The sequence below is a fragment of the Acomys russatus genome, chromosome 6 (assembly GCF_903995435.1).
Source record: "Acomys russatus chromosome 6, mAcoRus1.1, whole genome shotgun sequence".
NCBI classification, from domain to species: Eukaryota; Metazoa; Chordata; class Mammalia; order Rodentia; family Muridae; genus Acomys; species Acomys russatus.
The window spans coordinates 61,586,387-61,606,700 of NC_067142.1; the positions used below are offsets into that span (position 1 = coordinate 61,586,387).

The 20,314-nt window shown below is 40.1% G+C and overlaps 1 protein-coding gene across 1 annotated transcript; it reads left to right on the plus strand.

Moving 5' to 3' along the window:
- The first annotated feature begins 118 nt into the window (after positions 1-118).
- Mpc2 (mitochondrial pyruvate carrier 2) lies at positions 119-19,848 on the plus strand. Its single transcript, XM_051147767.1, has 5 exons — positions 119-419; positions 12,813-12,853; positions 15,915-15,999; positions 17,400-17,511; positions 19,617-19,848. The coding sequence occupies exons 1-5, from the start codon at positions 311-313 to the stop codon at positions 19,651-19,653; spliced, it is 384 nt and encodes a 127-aa protein (XP_051003724.1). The 5' UTR covers positions 119-310; the 3' UTR covers positions 19,654-19,848.
- Positions 19,849-20,314: the final 466 nt, after the last annotated feature.

A 20,314-nucleotide genomic window follows, 5' to 3' on the forward strand; every position in this document is an offset into this window, starting at 1 on the left:
GCTCCAGCCGCAGGGACACGGCGACCTCTTTAGCACCTGTTGCCATGACTCCTCCTCTGTCTCCCCCGCCTGCTCGCAGGAGGCGGGCTGGGGCGGGCTTTCGCTGATACTCCGCCCCATCAGCTTTTGCCGGTCGTGGCCTCTAGGTGCTTCATCTCAGACTGGCAGTACCGGGGGAAGGGCGCTCTAGGGCAGAGACGGAAGCCTAGCGCTGTGAAGAGAAAGTGACGAGCCGCCCTTCGTTGTCAGCCAGGAACGAGGACACAGCGGCGCTTCCACCCAGCTGCTGTCGGATCCCTAGGCCGCCGAGATGGCAGCTGCCGGCGCCCGAGGCCTCCGGGCCTCCTACCACCGACTCATGGATAAAGTGGAGTTGTTGTTGCCGGAGAAATTGAGGCCGCTATACAACCACCCGGCAGGTAATGAATCCTGAACGGCTCGCACCGAGATCGTCCCTCTCTCTCCAACATGGGGACATTAGAGACAGGCCCAGTGACAGTTCAAGTGCTGCAGTAATGTCAGAGCCCCAGTCTCGTCCTCCGAAGGGAATCCATCATGTCTCTTAATCTTGCACCTTGTTTCATCTTGCCTCTCTTCCCAAAGCCAAGTGTCTTCATCCGGTGCCCTTGTTGAGTTTTGTTGCCTTCTCTCCCTTAAACACTACTCACTCCCCTACCTCGCCTCCAGACTTGAACCTTAACTTCAGCCACGAAGGTGTCTTGAACCACCATGAAACCCTCATTCTGCTCCCCTTTTTCCCTCCATGAATTTAGAACGCACGTGAGATAGAGCTGGAAAGGTGTCTGGTATGCGCAGAGGGTTTGGAGTAAAGGTCATGTTCAGCCCCTGTTGGCAGAGGCCTGCTGAGTGAGCCCTTCCCAAAATCAGACACCCGCCTCCCCTTCCCGGTTCGGTCAATGTCATTCTTCCATAGATCCAGTACAAGGCTATCATTATGCAATCACTGGCCAGGTTCTAGCCGAGCCTTTTTATGTGGACAAATTGGAATACCTGGTCCACTGCTTAGCAAGGTGTGACCTTGGGCAAAATCCTACACCTCTGTCCCGATTCTTATAAAATGTATTCAGTGTGAAAGTAAAAAATAACATATACCTTTCGTTCTTTGCAGACGTCACTTGTACTGAACAAGTATTCTGGAAGTTGAAAACAACAATTCTTAAAGATAAAAGGCCCCTGTCCCTCCAGCTCTTTTTTATAGTTCTGAAATTAGATTGTTTCTAATACAAATGGACGATGATGATACTTATTTAGGTGGGGACTAAAACCTGATTGTATTATGAAGTCTTTTGAGCATATAATTCATCAAATAGGGAAGTTTACTCACAATGGAAAAGATTGAGTTGCTAGGAGGGAAAAGTGAATTTTGTCTTTACATAGACAAACCCTATTCTGCAGTTCACATTAAAAGGTTTAGTTCTCCCAAGAGCTGAAGAGGCTCTCTATAGCCTGGGCTGGTTGCTAAATCTGGTGTCCACTTTGATAACAGAATGTTGTATATATCTGCATAGACGGTAATTCTAGTACTCAATAGCATTGCTGCAGTATGAAAACCATTATAAAACTTGTTTTTATGAAATTTTATTAATGAAGTTTGTTTAGTTGCCTTTTGTACTTTTTTTATTTTATGTTTTCTGGCATAGATTTTCAAGAGATAATAGTTGGACAACCTGTGTGACGATCAGGGTGTTGCAGAAGCAACTGAGTTCTGTGGCATTTATTTGTTTGTTTGCTTTTTGTTGTTGGTTTTTGGTTTCTCGAAACAAGAGTTTCTCTGTGTAACAGCCCTGGTTTTGTAGACCAGGCTAGCCTTGAACTCACTGAGATCCACCTGCCTCTGCCTCCTGAGTGCTGGGATTAAAGACATGAGCCACCATGCCGGGCCACTGTGGCAATTGTTAGCTCCAGCCTTGTGTTTGAGGCATGGCCTGAGGACAGTGTAGAACAGGAACAGTTTTAAAGTACTCATAACTAACAAGGAATTGGAAGGTAGTCTTTGTTGATCTTTTCCAAGTGGCTCATTTAGCCACTTGTGTTATTGTTTATAGTACTTAAACTGCAGAATAAAGAGTGCTTTGTTGCATTTCATACGGAAGTCTTCGGCTGCTTCTGTTTTAAGTGTCATAGAGGGAACACAGACAGACTGCCAGGTGTAGATTAAGTCTTGACTTTGACTATATGACCTTAATTCCCCAACACTTAGATTTTATTTTTTTTTTATTTATTCGTTTATTTATTTATTTGAGACAGGGTTCCTCTGTGTAGCCTTGGCTGTCCTGGAACTAGCTCTTTTGACCATGCTGTTGTAGAACTCAGAGGCTGCCTGCCTCTGCCTCCTGAGTGCTGGGGTAAAAGTGTGAACCATCACCACCTGGCTGGAAACCTTTTTAAATCAAGAGTGATTGTGAAAATTAAATGACACAATACCTGTAAGACATGTACGGGCTGGAGAGATGGCTCAGTGATTTAGAGCACCATCTGCTCTTCCGGAGGTCCTGGGTTCAATTCCCAACAACTACCTGGTGGCTCACAACCATCTGTACTGAGAACTGATGCCTCTTCTGGCATGCAGGTATGCATGCAGATAGAGTCTCATACATAAATTAAATAAATAAGTCTTTCTTTAAAAGAGGCTGTAAGGCATGTAGCAAAGTGTTTTTCAAATCAGAACAAATATAAAGGGTGGGGAGGATATTGTTGCTTTTGTTTATTTGTTTCTGAGACAAGATCTCTTCTATTTCAGGTTGGCCTTGGGCTTGCTATGTGGGTGAGGGGTTTTTTGTTTGTGTTTGTTTTGTTTTGTTTTCAAGAATAGATCTGGACAGGTATGGTAGAATACCCCTCTGATGCCAGCACTCAGGAGGCGGAGGCAGGTGGATCTCTGAGTTTGAGTTCCAAGATAGCCAGGGCCGTGACACAGAAAACCCCTGTTTCGACAAACAAAAAAGACTAGGTCTTACTGTGTGTGTTCTTCTGGCTAGCCTCAAACTTGCTATGTAGAAGAGTCTGGCCTCAAACTCAAAAGAAATTTTCCTGCCTCTGTTTTCTTAGTGCTGGAATTAAAAGTGTGTACCACCTAGATCAGACATATTATCTTTTCAAAACCTGGAGATGAGTTCACCTAGGCTTGAGCTGCAGGGCTCTACTTATTTCCACCTCTGTCTCCACGCCCAGCACTGAGGTTGCAAGCATGGACCAGGGCTCCTTATTTATGCAATGCTGGAAATGGAGCCCAGGGCTTTGTGCATGCTAGGTAAACACTCTGTAACTGAGCTACACCTCTAACAATTAAATGCTTGAATAATAAGTAAAGATACCTATCACTAAAAACTTGTTTGTGATTGAAAAGTTGTAAGCACAGCAATATAGAAATGAACAAGCATGAAAAATATGAGTGCTGGCTCACTAGCATTGAGCAAAAATCTGAGAACACCCTGATTATTGCTCTACTCATTATTCAGAATGAGTTGTCTTTTTAAATACGATTGTACTTTAGTATTTGTTATTGAATCACCTTCTAAGCATTAGACTACATTCATAGACAAGTATCCTTTCTTTTAAACAGTTACAGAGGTTAGAATATTTACATTTAGAAAGTATATATTCCTTCTTATAAATGTTTAGGTTTTTTTTTTTTTTTTCACTGACAAGTATTTCTAGAAGGGCAGCAGGACTATTCGGCCAGGTGGTGGCGGCGCACACCTTTAATCCCATCACTTGTGAGGCAGAGGCAGGTGGATCTCTGTGAGTCTGAGGCCAGCCTAGTCTACAGAGTTCCAAGACAGCCAAGGCTATTCAGAGAAACCTTGTCTCAAAAAACAAACAAACAAAAGAATATGTTTTATAGATATATATTGTACTTCAAATAATATGTGGCCCAGAATTTTGAGGCCTTTGTAATCTGTTTGCTTATATATATATCATGTGTTATGACGCAGAATGATCTGCCTCTATAGAAAACAAAGAAACAACAACAACAAAAACTAAATATAATTCCTTGACAAGTTCCCCAAATCACATAAGGGATGTCATTTACTCCACCATCTAGCTAACTGTATATAAAGCATGTGGCTGCAAACAAGCCAGTTGTGTAACTATGCCAGAGGCATTTGTCGTCATGACATTAAAGTTGCACAATGTTTACTTAGCAGCTTAGTTGGTGGTATGGTTTGAATGTCCTTCAACCCTTTATATGTTGAGATTTAATCCTCATCAGGAGGCATTAAGTAACTAGAAACACAGTCAGGCTGTGGTGTTTAGAGGTGGAAGGAACCTTTGGGAAGCAGTTAAAATGAGATAAATACCTTAGGGTAAAGTTCTTATGGTTGAGCCCTAGGGACTTTGGGACAGAGACCATACAACATACTTAAATGTATCCTTGTCCTCTCCTGCTGAGTGGGAGGTTCTCCACCCTACCTCAGGACTCCATCAGCAAGAAGACCATCACTGAAAGGCCTTAGACTTGACATCTCTATAACCATGAGCCAAAAAGGAGCTTTTAGTTTGTTGTAAGACGTCATTTAATGTTATGTGTGTGTTTTGTCTGTGTGCCATGTGTATGCCTGGTGCCCAAATAGGTCAGAAAAGGTCACTGGATCCCCTCTTCTGAACTAGAGTTAAGGATGGTCGAGAGCTACCCCAACATCTCTAAAAGCAACAAGTTCTCTTAATCACTGAGCCATCTACCCAGCCCCAGAACGTTCTTATCAATACTAGCCTTAGGTATTTCACTTAATAATAGACTATAGATGAATATGGCAGGGACAAAAGCATTACTAATTTTAAAAGAATCCTTTTTTAAAATTTTGTGAACTAGCCAGGCGTGGTGGTGCATGCCTTTAATCCCAGCACTTGGGAGGCAGAGGTAGGTGGATTGCTGTGAGTTTGAGGCCAGCCTGGTCTACAAAGTAAGTCTAAGACAGCTAAGATAACACAGAGAAACCCTGTCTTAAAAAACCAAAAAATAAAAATTGTGAACTATAAAATAAGGTGGATCACCCCAAGAGGTGCAGAAAATGAAATACCAGTATTTATAATCATATTCTTAGTGTTAAAACCAATTTTAGCACAAATAAAAATGGTTTGGTTAATATATATATATATATATATATATATCTCCCCACATGCACACATGCCTGCACACATACACATACACACACGGTTGGAATTTTTTTTTTTTTTTTTTTTTTTTTTTTGAGACAGAATGTTATGTAGACCACTTTGGCCTTGCTATGTAGCTGAGCCACAGCTGGCCTTAAACTGATCCTCCTGCCTCTGCCAACTGAGAGCTGCATATAAAGAGAGAAAGGCATGAGTGAGCAAATTTCAGGCAGGCCCAGAAAATCATGCCTGTACTCTAGCACTCTGGAGATTCGGGTTAGAGGATCAAGAGTTATTTCAGTCTGAAAAGTTGAGAAAAGGAAGGCAGTGATAGAGCATAGTGTGGAAGGAAGGAGACGAGGTAGTGATCTTTGTGACCTTCCAGTATTCAATAAGAAAAGTTATTCTTCACTTTGGACACAGTGAATCCAGTTCAATGTTTCTAAGTGTATGTGTGCATGTGCTGATCCAAGAAGGAAATCTTTTTTTATAGTAGAAAAAAATCATACATATAGCCATGTTCTGGATAGACTTAATTTACTTCACTGATAACCATTACTCCCAGCCAAAGAAATTGGGAAATAAAATTTGGTTTATAAAAGTACAACCAACTAGCTGGATATGGTTGTGCACTCCTGTAATCATAGCACTCAGGATGAAGAGGCAAACAGATCTCTGTGAGTTCTAGGCTAGGCAGGTCTACATTGTAAGTTCTGGGGCAGCCAGAGCTACAGAGTGAGGTCCTGTCACAGAAAACCCATAAAAAGAAAAAAAGGGAAAAGGGTACATGAACCTGCCAAGCATGATGAGGCTGAGGCGAGAAGATCATCTCTAAGTCCAAGGCCAGCCTGAACTGAACAGTTTGTTCCAGGATACCTTGAACTGTATGGTGAGACCATGTCTCCGAGAAAACAAGAGAAAGGAACTGGGCAGGTGGTTCTGCAGGCAAACGAGTTCGATGCCTGGGACCCACATAGTAACGTGGAGGAACTGATTCTCAAAAGTTGTCCTCTGACCTGTATGTGCATGCCACCTGCATGCATGAACCATACCCACAAACACAGTAAATAGATAAATAATATAAAAAAGAAAAGAAAAATAGTATTTTGCTACTTGTTGCTATATTTCCCTTGTCCTTAAATAGATCATCATTTTAAATATACATAGAATACTGTCTGATATTTCTAAATTACCAAATTTGAGTCCTTTTTTACTTTTGAAGAGTAGAATCTTAAGGGTGAAAATGTAGTTAATTAATTCCTTATCTAAAAATGTTCATTTCTTTCTGAGAATGACATGTTTCTTGTTGAAATTATCATAAGGTGATTTTGAAAATTCATTTATGCTTAAGTATTTTATTAATAGTAAATGTTAACAACTACTCTTTTAATTTGTTCTTCTGTTTATCCTGATATTAAGATATAATATTATTAGAGATTATAATTATAAATTGCTTTTATTATGTTTTCTTATGAGAATATAATGGTATATAGCCTAACCCTGTGTGTTTCAAGGTCTCAGTAGTGGGAATGGCATGGTTATCATTTGAGTAATGTCTACCTCTAAGCTATTTATTTCACTAAAGCTTCTTTAGATCTAGTGACAGCTACTATATCTTAATTCACACATTATCTACATTTATTTGCTATATACTCTGAAGATAAAACAAATTAGTTAAGATCAAGTGAAAGGGCAAACAAAGTTTTTGTTTGGTTGGGTTTTTTAGTTCTTTGAGACAGGCCTTCTCTGTGTAGCCTTGGCTGTCCTAGACTCATTTTGTAGACCAGGCTGGCCTCGAACTCACAGCAATCTGCCTGCCTCTGCCTCCCGAGTGCTAGGATTACAGCCATGTGCCACCATGCCCGGTAGCAAACTAAGTTTTCTTTGACATTTTTATGGTTATAGTTATATTGTTTGGGGCCCACCCCAACCCCCACAAGGGAAAGGTTCTCACTATGCAGTCCTGGGTGGCCTAAAAATCTCTGTAGGCCAGAAGGCTTCAATTCCACAGAACTCTACCTGCCTCTGCTTCCTGAATGCTGAGATTAGAGGCATGTTGATCACACCCAGCCCTCCTTTTCTTTTTATAAAATGTAAAAGCAAAATAAAAAACAAAAGCAATCTACTTTGTGCTGGGAGTGATAGTTCTCACTTGTAATCCTATTCTTTGGAAAACTAAGACCAGAGGAAAGCAATGAATTCAAATCTGGGGAGTTCCAAGCCAGTCTGGGCTACAGAGTGGCTCCATATCCCCACCCTACCCCAAAACAAACAAACAAACAAAGCAGCTACTTGTTTACATTTGCAAATATCCAACAACTCTATTGTTGCTTGTCCGTTGCCTACAAATATCTTGGAAAAATAGAAATTTGGAATGTCTTACATTTTTGCTACTGATATTTTTTTGTTTAGTACTTAAAACTTAAACTCCTTTAAAGTTTATTTTCATTATTTAAAATTATCACTAATTTGGGCTGGAGAGATGTCTCTTTTGCAGAGGAACTAGGTTTGGCTCCCAGTACCCAGAGGTAGCTCATAGCCATCTGTAACTCCAGTTTTGGGTGAATCTGACACTCTTTTCTGACCGCATGGGCACCAGACATGAGCAAGATATACAAACACACAGGCAAAACACTCTAACATTAAATAATCTAATTGTTTTCACTACTTGAAATGCCTTTCTTGGTTCAAAGTCCTGACCACTTGATTTCATAGTTAAAGGTTTTCTGTTTTCTGTTTTTTGTTTTGGTTGGTTAGTTTGGTTCTTGTTTGTTTCTGTTGGCATTTGTGCAGTTATATTTTTAAACTCTTTCCTAGCTTGGAGCATTTGAGTAAATTAGTTACTAGGTAAGCCTACTGGAAAGCTTCAGTGTTCATTAACCCAAATGTTCGACCATTCAAACTTTCAAAGAAGCCAGAATCTGAGGACCTTACGCAGACAGCACTTTGGGACAGCAGCAGAATGAGCAGTTTTGACCTAGCTGGGCCTGGAGAAGTGTTCACAGTGCTGCGTGTGGACACCTGCTCACCCAGGGATGACAGGGCAGGGTTCTTTGAGTGATGAAACCAAGCTTCAAGTAGTAACAAAAACCCAGTTAAACTAATGCAGCCTATGATCCAGGGGCTCCATGTATGTCAAAGAAAAATGAATCTGTATCTGAGCTTGGGACTGGCACTGTAGTGTAAGAGGTGAGTAGCTTTGCAGTAAAGTCATGAAGGAAGCTTATGTTCTAGAGATGAGGAAACAGTAATTCTGGCCTTTAGAATAAAGCAATACGAGGGCTACTCTGGATCAAACCTAAAACTTGAATATCTTTGATAAGCTTCTATCCTGGCCACAGTTGAGCTGCTTGGTTGTTCAAAGAACATTTAGTTAAACTGGAGATGATAAAGAAGGTTTGCTTGATGACCCAAAACCTAAGACACAATGTTGAGGGGAGGCTTAGTGGAGTATGTTAGTGTGGAGCCAGGAAGTGTCACTATTGAGTGCTTCTTTGCTGGGGCAGCGCCTTGTGCCTTCAGATGTTTAACAATGTCCATGTGTCTTTCTCCACTAGATGGCACTAGCAGCAATAGCAGCAGCCAATAGCTCCAAGACACCTACTTACTGCAATTGTTTGCTTGCTTCCTATCAGACATGCCTCTGATCCTTGTAGTCAAGGCATGAGGATCCTGAGTTTAAAATCTAAGCTTTATACAAAGCCATGTCTCAAAAATATTTTTCTCTTAAATCATGTTTTCCTTAGTAAAATTTATCTTAAAATTCCACTAGGGTCCTTACCGAATGCTAGTGAATGCTGGACAGTGCTAGGATTACAGGCTTTCACCACACACACTACATTGGTGTGGTCCTTTTCTTCAAATAATTCTTCTTTCTCCTCCTCTTTTCTGTTTTGAACGTACAGCACATAGACCTTGGCTATCTTGGAACTCACTTTGTAGACCTAAAACTCACAGGCGTCCACCTACCTCTGGGCTTAAAGGCCTGTACCACCACGCTATGAAAACAAAGCATAGCATGATATTGTACTCACAAAGACATGATGTGTGCTGTGATCTTTTAAAGATGATATCATAAAACTTAGATTGCAGTATAAACCACCACCATGTGTTTGAGTCTTGGCACCATACACAAAAAAAGTTAAACCAGACTTACCAATATCTAAACGCCTGACTCACAAAAACAGGTTATGATTTTTAAAATAGTCACTCTTCAATATCATGCTGGGTGGGTCCCAGGACCCTGTATATTCTCAGTCCTCTCTGGATTACTTAATAAGACATTAAGGAGCCAGGCATTGGTGGCACATGCCTTTAATCCCAGCACTCGGGAGGCAGAGGCAGGTGGATCGCTGAGTTCAAGGCCAGCCTGGTCTACAAAGTGAGTCTAGGGCAGGCATGACGACACAGAGAAACTCTGTCTTCAAACCCCCCCCCCAAAAAAAATAGTGTACTGTGGGAGACTAAGCATGGTACTACAGACCTGTAATCCCAGCATACAATTGATACGGCAGGTAGAACTTCATGAGTTCCAGGCCTGCCAGGACTACACAGTGAGACCCTGTCTCAAAATGAAAGGCTGAAGCCAAGAGGATTGCTGGATGTTTGAGGACAGCCTGGTAGGAGTTTAATCTCCTATATTAAACTCACATTGAATTAATTGATTTGGCTGGAAGAATAATGAGAATTAGTCTGTGGTATAAGAAGTTTCAAGGACCATGTCAAACTGTAGAGGAATAGTGCAGGATTACTGTCACTTAACATTAAAGAAAAGTGATGGATAGCCTGGCTTGCTTTTTTTTCTTCTTCTTCTTCTTCTTGAGACAGGGTTTCTCTGTGTAGCCTTAAGCTGGCCTGGATTCACTTTGTAGACCAGGCTGGCCTCAAACTCACAGAGATCCACCTCCCTCTGCTTCCCAGAGTGCTGAGATTACAGGTGTGCACCACTGAGCCCGGCTTCTTAAGCTGTGGGTCACAACACTCTTAACTGGTTAAGTGACTGAATTTGGGGGTAGTAGAAACGTTGTCAATAGAACACATAACAACCAAAATAACTCAAAATCAAGTACATTGTGGTTGGAGAGATGGCTTAGCCGTTAAGAGCACTGGCTGCTCTTCCTGAGGACCCAGTTTAGATTCCCAACACCCACACAGTAGCTCACAAACCAATACCATGGAATCCAACATCCTTTTCTGACATCCTCAGCCACCAGGCACACAAGTGGTACACAGATATACGTGTGAGCAAAACACTCATAAATGAAATCAGATCAAGGACATAATGAATCTAAGGTGTCTCAGGTAGCACTTTTTCTTGTTATAGTATAAAACTTCACTGCAGCCTCAGATCTGAACATAAAATTCACACCTTGTGCTGGGCATACAGTCACAATACACAGTGCCAGCAAATACTGTCTGAGATACCTCACTCAGATATAATATTGTTGTATTATAAATTATATTATTTCACTGTACATACAAAGTACAAAGCTCATCAGAAATATGATGGTTTAATTACAGGAAGAGATTTTGAATATTTTTTTCTTATCTTCATTACTCAGCATGTAAGTACCAAATTCATATATCCTTAGATTGGATTGTCAGAATGTTTGGTAATAAAATATTACTGAGTACTGGGAAGGTGGTTCTTTTTTTTTTTTTTTTTTTTTTTTTTCCAATTTTCTTGACTTGCTTGCAAATCACTATTTTTATATTAAATTGCATAATGTTTACATAATGAAATAAATATCCCAGGAATGGTGGGACATGCCTCTGTAGAATCTCAACACCAGTTTTAGGCTAGCCTGAGCTACAGTTTAGCAAGAATGTGATGAACTCAGCAATACTCCTACATGAGCCTTTCAAGTGGTGAGATTATAGGGATGAATCACCTCACTGAGGTAAAAATTCATTTCAAATACTTCAGATATTTATTTGACATTTTAAAAGAAAGCAGGTAAGTACAAGACTGACTAAAACAAGGACCTTGCTACTAAAGAAACTTTGAGACTATGTCTTAAAAAACAGATGTTAGAGCCAGGTGGTAGTGGCACAAGCCTTTAATCCTAGCACTCTCAAGATAGTGGCAGATGATATTTTGTGAGTTCGCAGCCAGCCTGGTCTATAGCAGTGAGTTCCAGGACAGCCAGGGCTACACTAAGAAACCCTGTCTCAAAAAAAGCCAAAAAACAAACAAACAAAACATGTTGAATATATGTTTATGTTGAACTATATTAAGTAAAATAGACTACAAGAATCATTGCACAAGCTCTTTATAGGTACATATGATGAATTATTTATAGCTACAATTTTATTTTTCAGTTTTTATATGTGTGTGTACGCATGTGCTCTATCTGCATGTACACCTGCAGGCCAGAAGAGGGCATCAGATCCCAGTATAGATGGTTGTGAGCCACCCTGTGGTTGCCAAGAATTGAATTCAGGACCTCTGGAAGGGCAGCCAGTGCTCTTAACCGCTGAGCCATCTCCTCAGCCCTATAGCTATAGTTATTAATAAATGACTGAACATTACTAAAGCTTATTGTAAGGGCTAAATTTTTAAACTGTTTTATTTGGGGTTCCTTAAGCCTCTACCCCCTCCCTCAACCCTAGGTAGGATTTGAGGAAGAAGATTACAAAGGAAAGGGGCATAGACCTCTTTACTCTTTAGACTTAGTTCCAGCTGGTTAGGGTCGTCTGGTTCTTTGGGAAAACACCAGTCTCAGTCGTCAGGATATCTAGCAGGATGAACAAGCAGCCTTCTTTCTCCTTTGTCTCCTAGAAGCACCTTCCTCTCTCTGCACTCTGATATTTATACTTTCCCAGAGTCCTCAGAATTCCATTAACTCCATCTGGCAAAGACCATGCCCCTAGTGAGGCAACTATCAGCTATGACCAAACTAAAGCAGCCCAATATCCCACACTTGGGATTAAAACAAAAACCTGTTTACATAGCATAACTGAGTTCTTAAAGAAACCAAAATGTCTTCTATAGCTTATGTTACTAAAATTTTATAATTTACTATGTCCTCTAAAGATTGTCTGTGACTAAACTAAAATTAAGTTTCTGTTGAAAATAAAGCACTGGGAAAGATTTCCAGAACCATCTCCGGTGTTCCCTTTAACGTGGTTTTTGTTTGTTTGTTTTTTAAGATATATTTTTATTTATGTATGTTTGTTTATGTTCGTGTTTGGTACTCATACAAGAGTGTAGTGCTTGCATAGGTCAAAAGAGGATCTCAGGTCCTCTGGAGCTAGAGTTACAGGTGTTTTTGAGCCACTGGATATTGGTGCTCACAGCTGAACTCAGGTCCTCTACAAAAGCAGTATGTGCTCTTAACCGCTGGGCCCCTCCAGCCTCAACCTAACTTTTTGTCTTGTTGGTGTTTTGAGATAGGGTTTACCTGTGTAGTTGTGGCTGTCCTGGAGCTAGCTCTGAAGCACCATCTAACCTCAACCCAGAGATCAGCCTGCCTCAACACCTGCCTCACCTTAGCTTATTTTTAATTGAAAAATAGGAATAGTTGGCCATAATGTTAGAAAGACATACAGAAGACTGATACTACAATGTTTTTGTGCCCCTCTAAATGTTAATACAAAGTGTATAGAAAGCAGAGTCAAATTTGGTGTTAACTGATAAAGGAACACATATAACATCTGGATTATTCTGATTTTTCTTTTCTTATATTTTTCAGGCCCCAGAACAGTTTTTTTCTGGGCTCCAATAATGAAATGGGTAAGTCTTAAGTTTTAATAGTAGTTACATAAATTTGAAATAAATTTTATGAAGGATATATTACCTACATTTATCTGAACTCTTAGTTTATCAGAAAGAACATTTGGATGCATGGGTTTTTTTGTTTGTTTGTTTCTTTCTTTTTCTTTTTCTTTTTCTTTTTCTTTTTCTTTTTTTTTCAAGTATCTGATAATGATTTTTTTTATTAATTTATTCTTGTTACATCTCAATGTTTATCCCATCCCTTGTATCCTCCCATTCCTCCCCCCCCCCCCCATTTTCCCATTACTCCCCTCCCCTATGACTGTTCCTGAGGGGGATTACCTCCCCCTGTATATTCTCATAGGGTATCAAGTCTCTTCTTGGTAACCTGCTGTCCTTCTTCTGAGTGCCACCAGGTCTCCCCCTCCAGGGGACATTTTTTTTTTTTTCCTTTGTTTTCCTGGAACTTGCTTTGTAGACCAGGCTGACCTGCCACTGTCTCCTGAGTTCTGAAATTTCTTAACAACACATACAGAGCCATGCATGGTGGTACACCCTATTATCCCAGTACTTGGATGGCAAAGGTAGAGAGATAGGAAGGGTTTAAGTCTATTCTCTGGCTATGTATAGAATTTGAGGCCAGCCTAAAGTGTACATCACTATGCCTAATACATGTATTGCATAAAAGCATTTGGTGTAAATGATAAAGCCAATGACTGCTCTCTCCAAGGTTAGTACTACATGAGATATATGTATAATGTGTGTGTATATGCATATACATATATAGAATATTGTATTTTTTCGTTCTATTTGTGGCTATTTGTAGCAAATCAGTGAATTTGTGCTGAAAAGGATCTGTTTGGAACTTTTTACAAATGCAGACCTTCAGGTCCCATCATGTATCTACTCAATATCAAAAACTCCAGGGATACAGCCCAGTATGCTGTGTCTTACTAACTTCTCCAGGTGATTCTAGTGTCTTCTAAGTTTGAAAACTGCTGGTCTGTAAACTTTTTTAATATGGCAAAATACATATAAAATTACTGTCCTAACCAATTTTGTTTTTGTATTTTAAATAGACATCCCAGAAATGCTCAGTGCATTATCATGTAGACAGTGTGCGAACCTTTTGCATCTTGGAGACGTTAGGACTATCACACACTCCCTACATACTGCTTCTTTCTCCTAAAATACCGTAATACACGTTAGTTAGGACCGTTACACACTCCCTATATACTGCTTCTTTCTTTTAAAATACCGTAATACACGCTAGTTAGCTCTGAATGTGACTGCTCTAGGTACTTCATAGAAATGGAATCGTACAGTTTTTTAAAGATTTTTTTTATTTTTGTCTGTGTGGATGTATCTGCACGTGTTTGTTGTTTTTAATTATCTGTATTACCAATATGCCCGGCTAGCATTCAATCAAAACACAGACACCTTAGTTAACCTGGGGCAGGGCAGACATTAATCCTGTAAACTACCTCCCATAATGGGGTAGTTATCCCATACCTGCCCCAATCCCATGCCATCTGCTTCTAATAACTTCTATCAAGCTACCTCCCATCCATAATCCCAAGTACTTGCTAATGTTCTTCATCTGGGCCAAATCCCCATCCATGCCGGCCATGTGCATCTAACCCATAATGGCCTTCTCCTCCCTTCTCCTCCTTGGGTCTCTCTCTTCCTCCCAGGATTCCTCTGCCTCTCTAAGCCTGAGAACCTTAGCCACACCTATCTCCTTTGCCCTGCCCAGGTGATTGGCTTTTTATTAATTAGCATCAAAATACATCAGACCATCCTCCAACACATGTTGCTGGTACCTGAGGGCAAAAGAAGGTGTCAGATTCACTGCCCAACATGGGTGCTGGGAACCTAACTCTAGTCCTCTGCAGGAGCAACAAGCACTCTTCACTGCGGAAACAGCTCTCCAGTCCCATGTTTATGACTGATTCGTGTCCTTCAGGTTACTGCATGTCAGAATTTACTTGTTTTGTAGCTGAATAATATCCATTGTGTTGTTGGATGTAGGTCTGGCTGCTTGCTGCTTGAAAGCCAGTACTGTGGAGCTGAGAGTTGGTGCAAAAGAAATAAGGTTTATTCAAGGACTGGCAGTTTGGAAGACGGGAAACTTTTGTGCTGCTACCTCTGACTCCCCCTCAGAAAAATTGATGGGAATCGGGTGTAAGAAAAGGCATTTAGGGCTGGAATGATGGCTCAGTGGTTAAGGGCACTGACTGCACTGACAGTTCTTTCAGAGGACTGAAAGTTCAAATCCCAGCACCCACATGGCAGCTCACCACTGTCTGTAACTCCAAGATCTGACATTCTTACATAAACATATATGTAGGCAAGACACCAATGTACATAAAATAAAGATTAATAAATTAAAAAAAAGAAAGAAAAAAAGGCATTTAGCATGGGTATGGTAGGACACACCTTTAATTCTAGCACTCTAGAGACAGGCTGTTGGGTCAGTTCAAAGGCAACCCATTCTACATAGAGAATAATTTTAAAAAGGAAGGGCGTGCTTGTAGAAGGAAGCACAGGGCACAGTTGCAGGGCTCATGCTGGGCAGAGTCCTTACCGTCCATAGGGTTTGTCTCCCTTTTTCTCTTTTTTCTCCTCTGGCTAGAATATCATAATGGACCTTTAACCTACTGAAGATCTTTAAACAGAATAATTTATATATGGTAGGTAGGGAGTGCACCAGCACCGCCAGGAGAGACCTGACTTCCACAGCTTGTCCTGAGACCTCTGCATGTGCACTATGGCACATACATGGTCACAAAATAAGTACATTTTTAAAAATGAGGAAAAATTATCTAGTAAAATTGTAAGTAAACTTTTCTCATACTTCTTTAATAAACAAAGAATATTGCCAGAAAACATAAAAGGAGAAAGCACACCTGAATTTGTTGTGGCCTTTTTTGTCTTGCTCTGAATTTTCTAAATGTTATGGACATTATTATGATTATTGCTCTTGTGGAAACTCAATATTTTATGTTTAATTTTAAATTTAAGATGGTTATGCCTCACTACTGATGCTCTGCCCTCATGTCTTACTGTATATTTGCAGGGATTAGTGTGTGCTGGATTAGCTGACATGGCCAGACCTGCAGAGAAACTCAGCACAGCTCAATCCACTGTGCTGATGGCTACAGGTAAACTAAATGCATCCATATTCCACTGTGTATAACTCTATGTCTGAGACATGAGAAAATCTCTACCACCACCAAAGTTCAGCTTAGTGAACCAGTACGTTTCTTGGAGTTACTTACAGAAGTAGGAGTGAAGGGTTATTTACAGGACCAGAAATGACTCAAGTAGTTACATCACTGAAAACCTACCCCAGCATGGGTGATGGCTCAGGAAACATGGAACTCACCGCACAGACTCACTGCACAACCTGCAGGCATCTTGACAGGTTAGCAGGTGTTTCTTCTAAGAAGCTCAGTTAGTCTGAATGCCCTTCAGGCAGTTTGTCTTGTCTGAGAGTCTCTCTCAGCATTCTTTACTATTTATATAAACTTGAAGAGAGGGACTGAGTGCCTCTGGTCAGTTTTGGGAACTTCCTGATGAGAGTTATTGCGGATGATGAAATAAGCCCATGGAAGACAGATTAAAAGTATAAAAAGACACGTTTACTTGGGAACTGAAGCTCCTGGGTGAGTTCAGCAACCTCTAGAGGAGCACAGATGAAGTCCACCCCCAACCCCATGGCAGGTGGGGGGAGGCTGGGGAGGTAATTAAGGATTATAGGTGAAGTAATGATGTGTATTGTCACCTGCTGGGTGGCTGCAGGGGAGGGGGTTAGGGCATTCCCAGGAATGCTAAGAATGTGCAGAGGCTTCCTTCCCGGGGAAGGGTTGGGGAGAGCTGTGGGATTTAACAGACCCTGTGGGGGAGGGCAACCAGAGATGCCAACCAAACACCTGATACTTTTGAATTTACTTCTTGAGTTTTAACTAGCTTCTCTTCAAATAATCTTGAACCTTTTTTTAATTTATTTTTATTGAGAATTTCATACGTATATATGATATGTTTTGATCAAATCAGCCCCCACGATGTTTCCCTCCCAATAACAACAAAATGAACATCCTGAATCTGAACAAACTTCCTTCCAAGATAGTTATCCTGAAGGAGGTTGCTATAAATTAACCACATAATTGAAGAGATGGCTCAGCCTTTAAAGACTAGGCTCACCACTGAAATTAACTACATACCACAGAACTGTCTCTGGCTTAATGATTTTATTTTGCAGATGTCTGCATACATATTTACTCACATTATCCGTCTCTAGGGAACTACTGCGTTATGGATAGCGTGGGCAGGAAGGTTACTGGGAATAAGTATCTACTTGAGATCTTGCTTTTCAGGTTTTTGTCATGAGCATACTTTTATAAGTGGGAAGATAGCATAATTAATATGCACTGGTTCCGAGCAAAGTCTACCTTTAATATAAGATCTGAGAATTTTATGTAATACTGAAAATTATGAGAATTTTTATGTAATGCATAATACAGAAGAATCTGTGCCTTTAAAAAATGCTTTGTTTTAACAGGGTTTATTTGGTCAAGGTACTCACTTGTAATTATACCAAAAAATTGGAGTTTGTTTGCTGTTAATTTCTTTGTGGGATCAGCAGGAGCCTCTCAGCTGTTTCGTATTTGGAGGTAAGCCCACTACCAAGAGGGGTTTTTTTTTTTTTTTTTTTTTTGGTTTTTTGGTTTTTTGAGACAAGGTTTCTCTGTGCAGCCCTGACTGTCCTGGACTCGCTTGGTAGACCAGGCTGGCCTCGAATTTACAGAGATCTGCCTGCCTCCTCCTCCCTGAGTGCTGGGATTAAAGGTGTGCACCACCTCTCTCAGATTTCTGTGTCTCTTATTTCTATAATAGTGTGTTAAATAATAACCGCTGCATTAAAAACCATATGAGTTAACATTAAATAGTCATTTTTACAACACCCCACCACCACAACATAGAAAATTTATGATACTAAGTAATTTTCAGCATCATCCTTTTTCCACTTGCTTTCAGCTATAGGTAATAAATGGGCTTTAAATTTATATATAAAGTATTATACTGGAAATGGCATTGAAAGTGAGGTCACTGGTTTCATTCCAAAGTGTTCCATGAACACCTGAAGGTTTGGGGGCATTTTTTTCTTTGTTTTTCAAGACAGGATTTCTCTGTTATACAAAGCCTTGCCTATCCTGGACTCTCTTTGTAGACCAGGCTGGCCTTGAACTCAGAGAGTCACCTGCCTCTGCCTCCCAAGTGCTGGGATTACAGGCGTGCGCCACCTCACCTGGCACTGGAAGAGTTTTTAAACTGTTTACTCAATTAACATTGGGGCCTGGCAAGGCGGTTCAGTAGTTAAGAGTGGTATAATTTTTTTTAAGGGAGGCGGGGGAAGCCGATTGTGGTGGTGCACACCTGTATTCCTAGCGTTGAGGAAGAAACAAAAGAATTCCTGTAGTTTACTGGGCTGTCAGATTTCCCAGATTGGTGAGCTTCCGGTTCAGTGAGAGACCCAGTCTCAAAAACAGGTAGAAACCAATTGAGGAAAACAAGTCATTGATGTCTGTCTCTCACACACATATACACACAGGCACACATGCATATACTATACATATACAAAAAAGTTAATATTATTTGTGAGACAAAAAAATAATTGTAATATCAAATATTTAAAGTCAATAGTTTTCAAGAAATCTAGGAAGTATGATTTTCTATTCTATTATAAACTGAAAAAGATTAATAAAGTCTAAAGGGTTATATAGAACAAAGACTCTGGCTCTAAAGTTGAGTCTTCTCTGGATTAGTGAAAAGTGGGGAAGCAGTACTAAGCTTAAGTAATCCTTGATGTTTGTACCCATCAGTCTATTGGTGGAAGAAAGTATGTTTTACTTCTAGTAATCAAGCAGGATCCATTCCCACTTGATTTTGTTCTTAGATGCTTTGTAAGTATAAAGTGAAAAATTGTAGTTGATCACATTTGCCAATTTTACATAAATGTTAACATTAGTCATGGGTCATTCAAGGTTGAATGTAGAGAGCTGGAGGGATGGCACAGCTGTTAGGTGTGTCAGTAGCTCTTGCTGAGGACTGAAATTGGATTTCCCAGCACTCACATCGTCTGGCTCATAACCACCTGTAACTCCAAGCCCAAGGAAATTTAGAATAGTTTTCTGGTCTTTGCAGAAGCCTACACAGTTTCATATGCACACACAAATAATTTTTTTAAGATAAAGAATGAAAATAGGTCAGTGAATGTGGCTGAGGTTCAATGCTTGCCTAGTATGTGTGAACCCTTGGATAGACCCTACACACTGAAATTGCTTGTCTGTTTATGTGTGCACACACTGTCCATTAAAAATTACATTTTGGCCAGGTGTAGTGACACACGCCTTTAATCCCAGTACTTGGGAGGCAGAGGCAGATGGATCTCTGTGAATTTGAGGCCAGCCTGGTCTACATAGTGAGTCCAGGACAGCCAGAGCTGTTACACAGAGAAAAGCCTTTAAAAAAAAATTTTTTTTTTAATAGGAAACTTATGTCATATAGGTGGTCAAAACTTTGGCAGTTAAGATCTGAAACATAGCAGAAGCAAATAAATCCTTTGGATGTCTGACTTTTCCTTTTGCCTGTTTCCGTAAGCTCCTTGGAAGATTATGTTTAGAGATATGTAGCCACTTAACTATGGGAAAGAAGTGCTTCCCATTTTCTTATTACCTTTTGATATTGGTAATACTTCATCTCTATGTTTTCTTTATAGATATAATCAAGAACTCAAAGCTAAAGGAGTCAAGTAAGAGAGTTCCTGATCACCTGAACAACCCAGCTGTGGACAGAAACATTGGAACATAGTCTATTTGATTATTGATAAGGTGATGCTGTTCTGATAACATTTGAAAAGAATGGAAAGAACCTAACTGTAATTAATAGCTAGCACTTTGACTTCACAGAAAAATAAAGCAAACTTAGTAACAGTCTCTACATACGACTCAGGAGGCTGACCTGTTGATGGCACTAACATTGTCTTCTACCATTTGTCCATAATAAATCCTACTTGGTCGTACATACCCCAGCTTCATCTTTTAGTTAATCAGAATGTAAGAACAAGCATATTCAAGCAAATAGAAATATGGTCAGAGGGCTAAAAAAAAAAAAAAAATTTGCTTCATTAGTGTCGGCAGGTCAAGCACCTACAAGTGGAAGGAAGTAATGTACCAAAGGGGTGAGAAATAGATAAATGACTAGCAAAATGGCTTTAAACTATTTTAAAGCATTCTAACTTGACGTATTTAGATTTTTTTAAACTTTAATAAAGTTTTTTCACAGCCAGAGATTCTTAAGTAGTATTGTAATGACAAATTGAGACAATGTTGTCTTAAGACAGTAACTTGTTAAAAATGCCCAGGCTAGCCTCAGACTCTCCTCTCTTGCCTCAGTCTCTGAAGTCTGGAGATAACA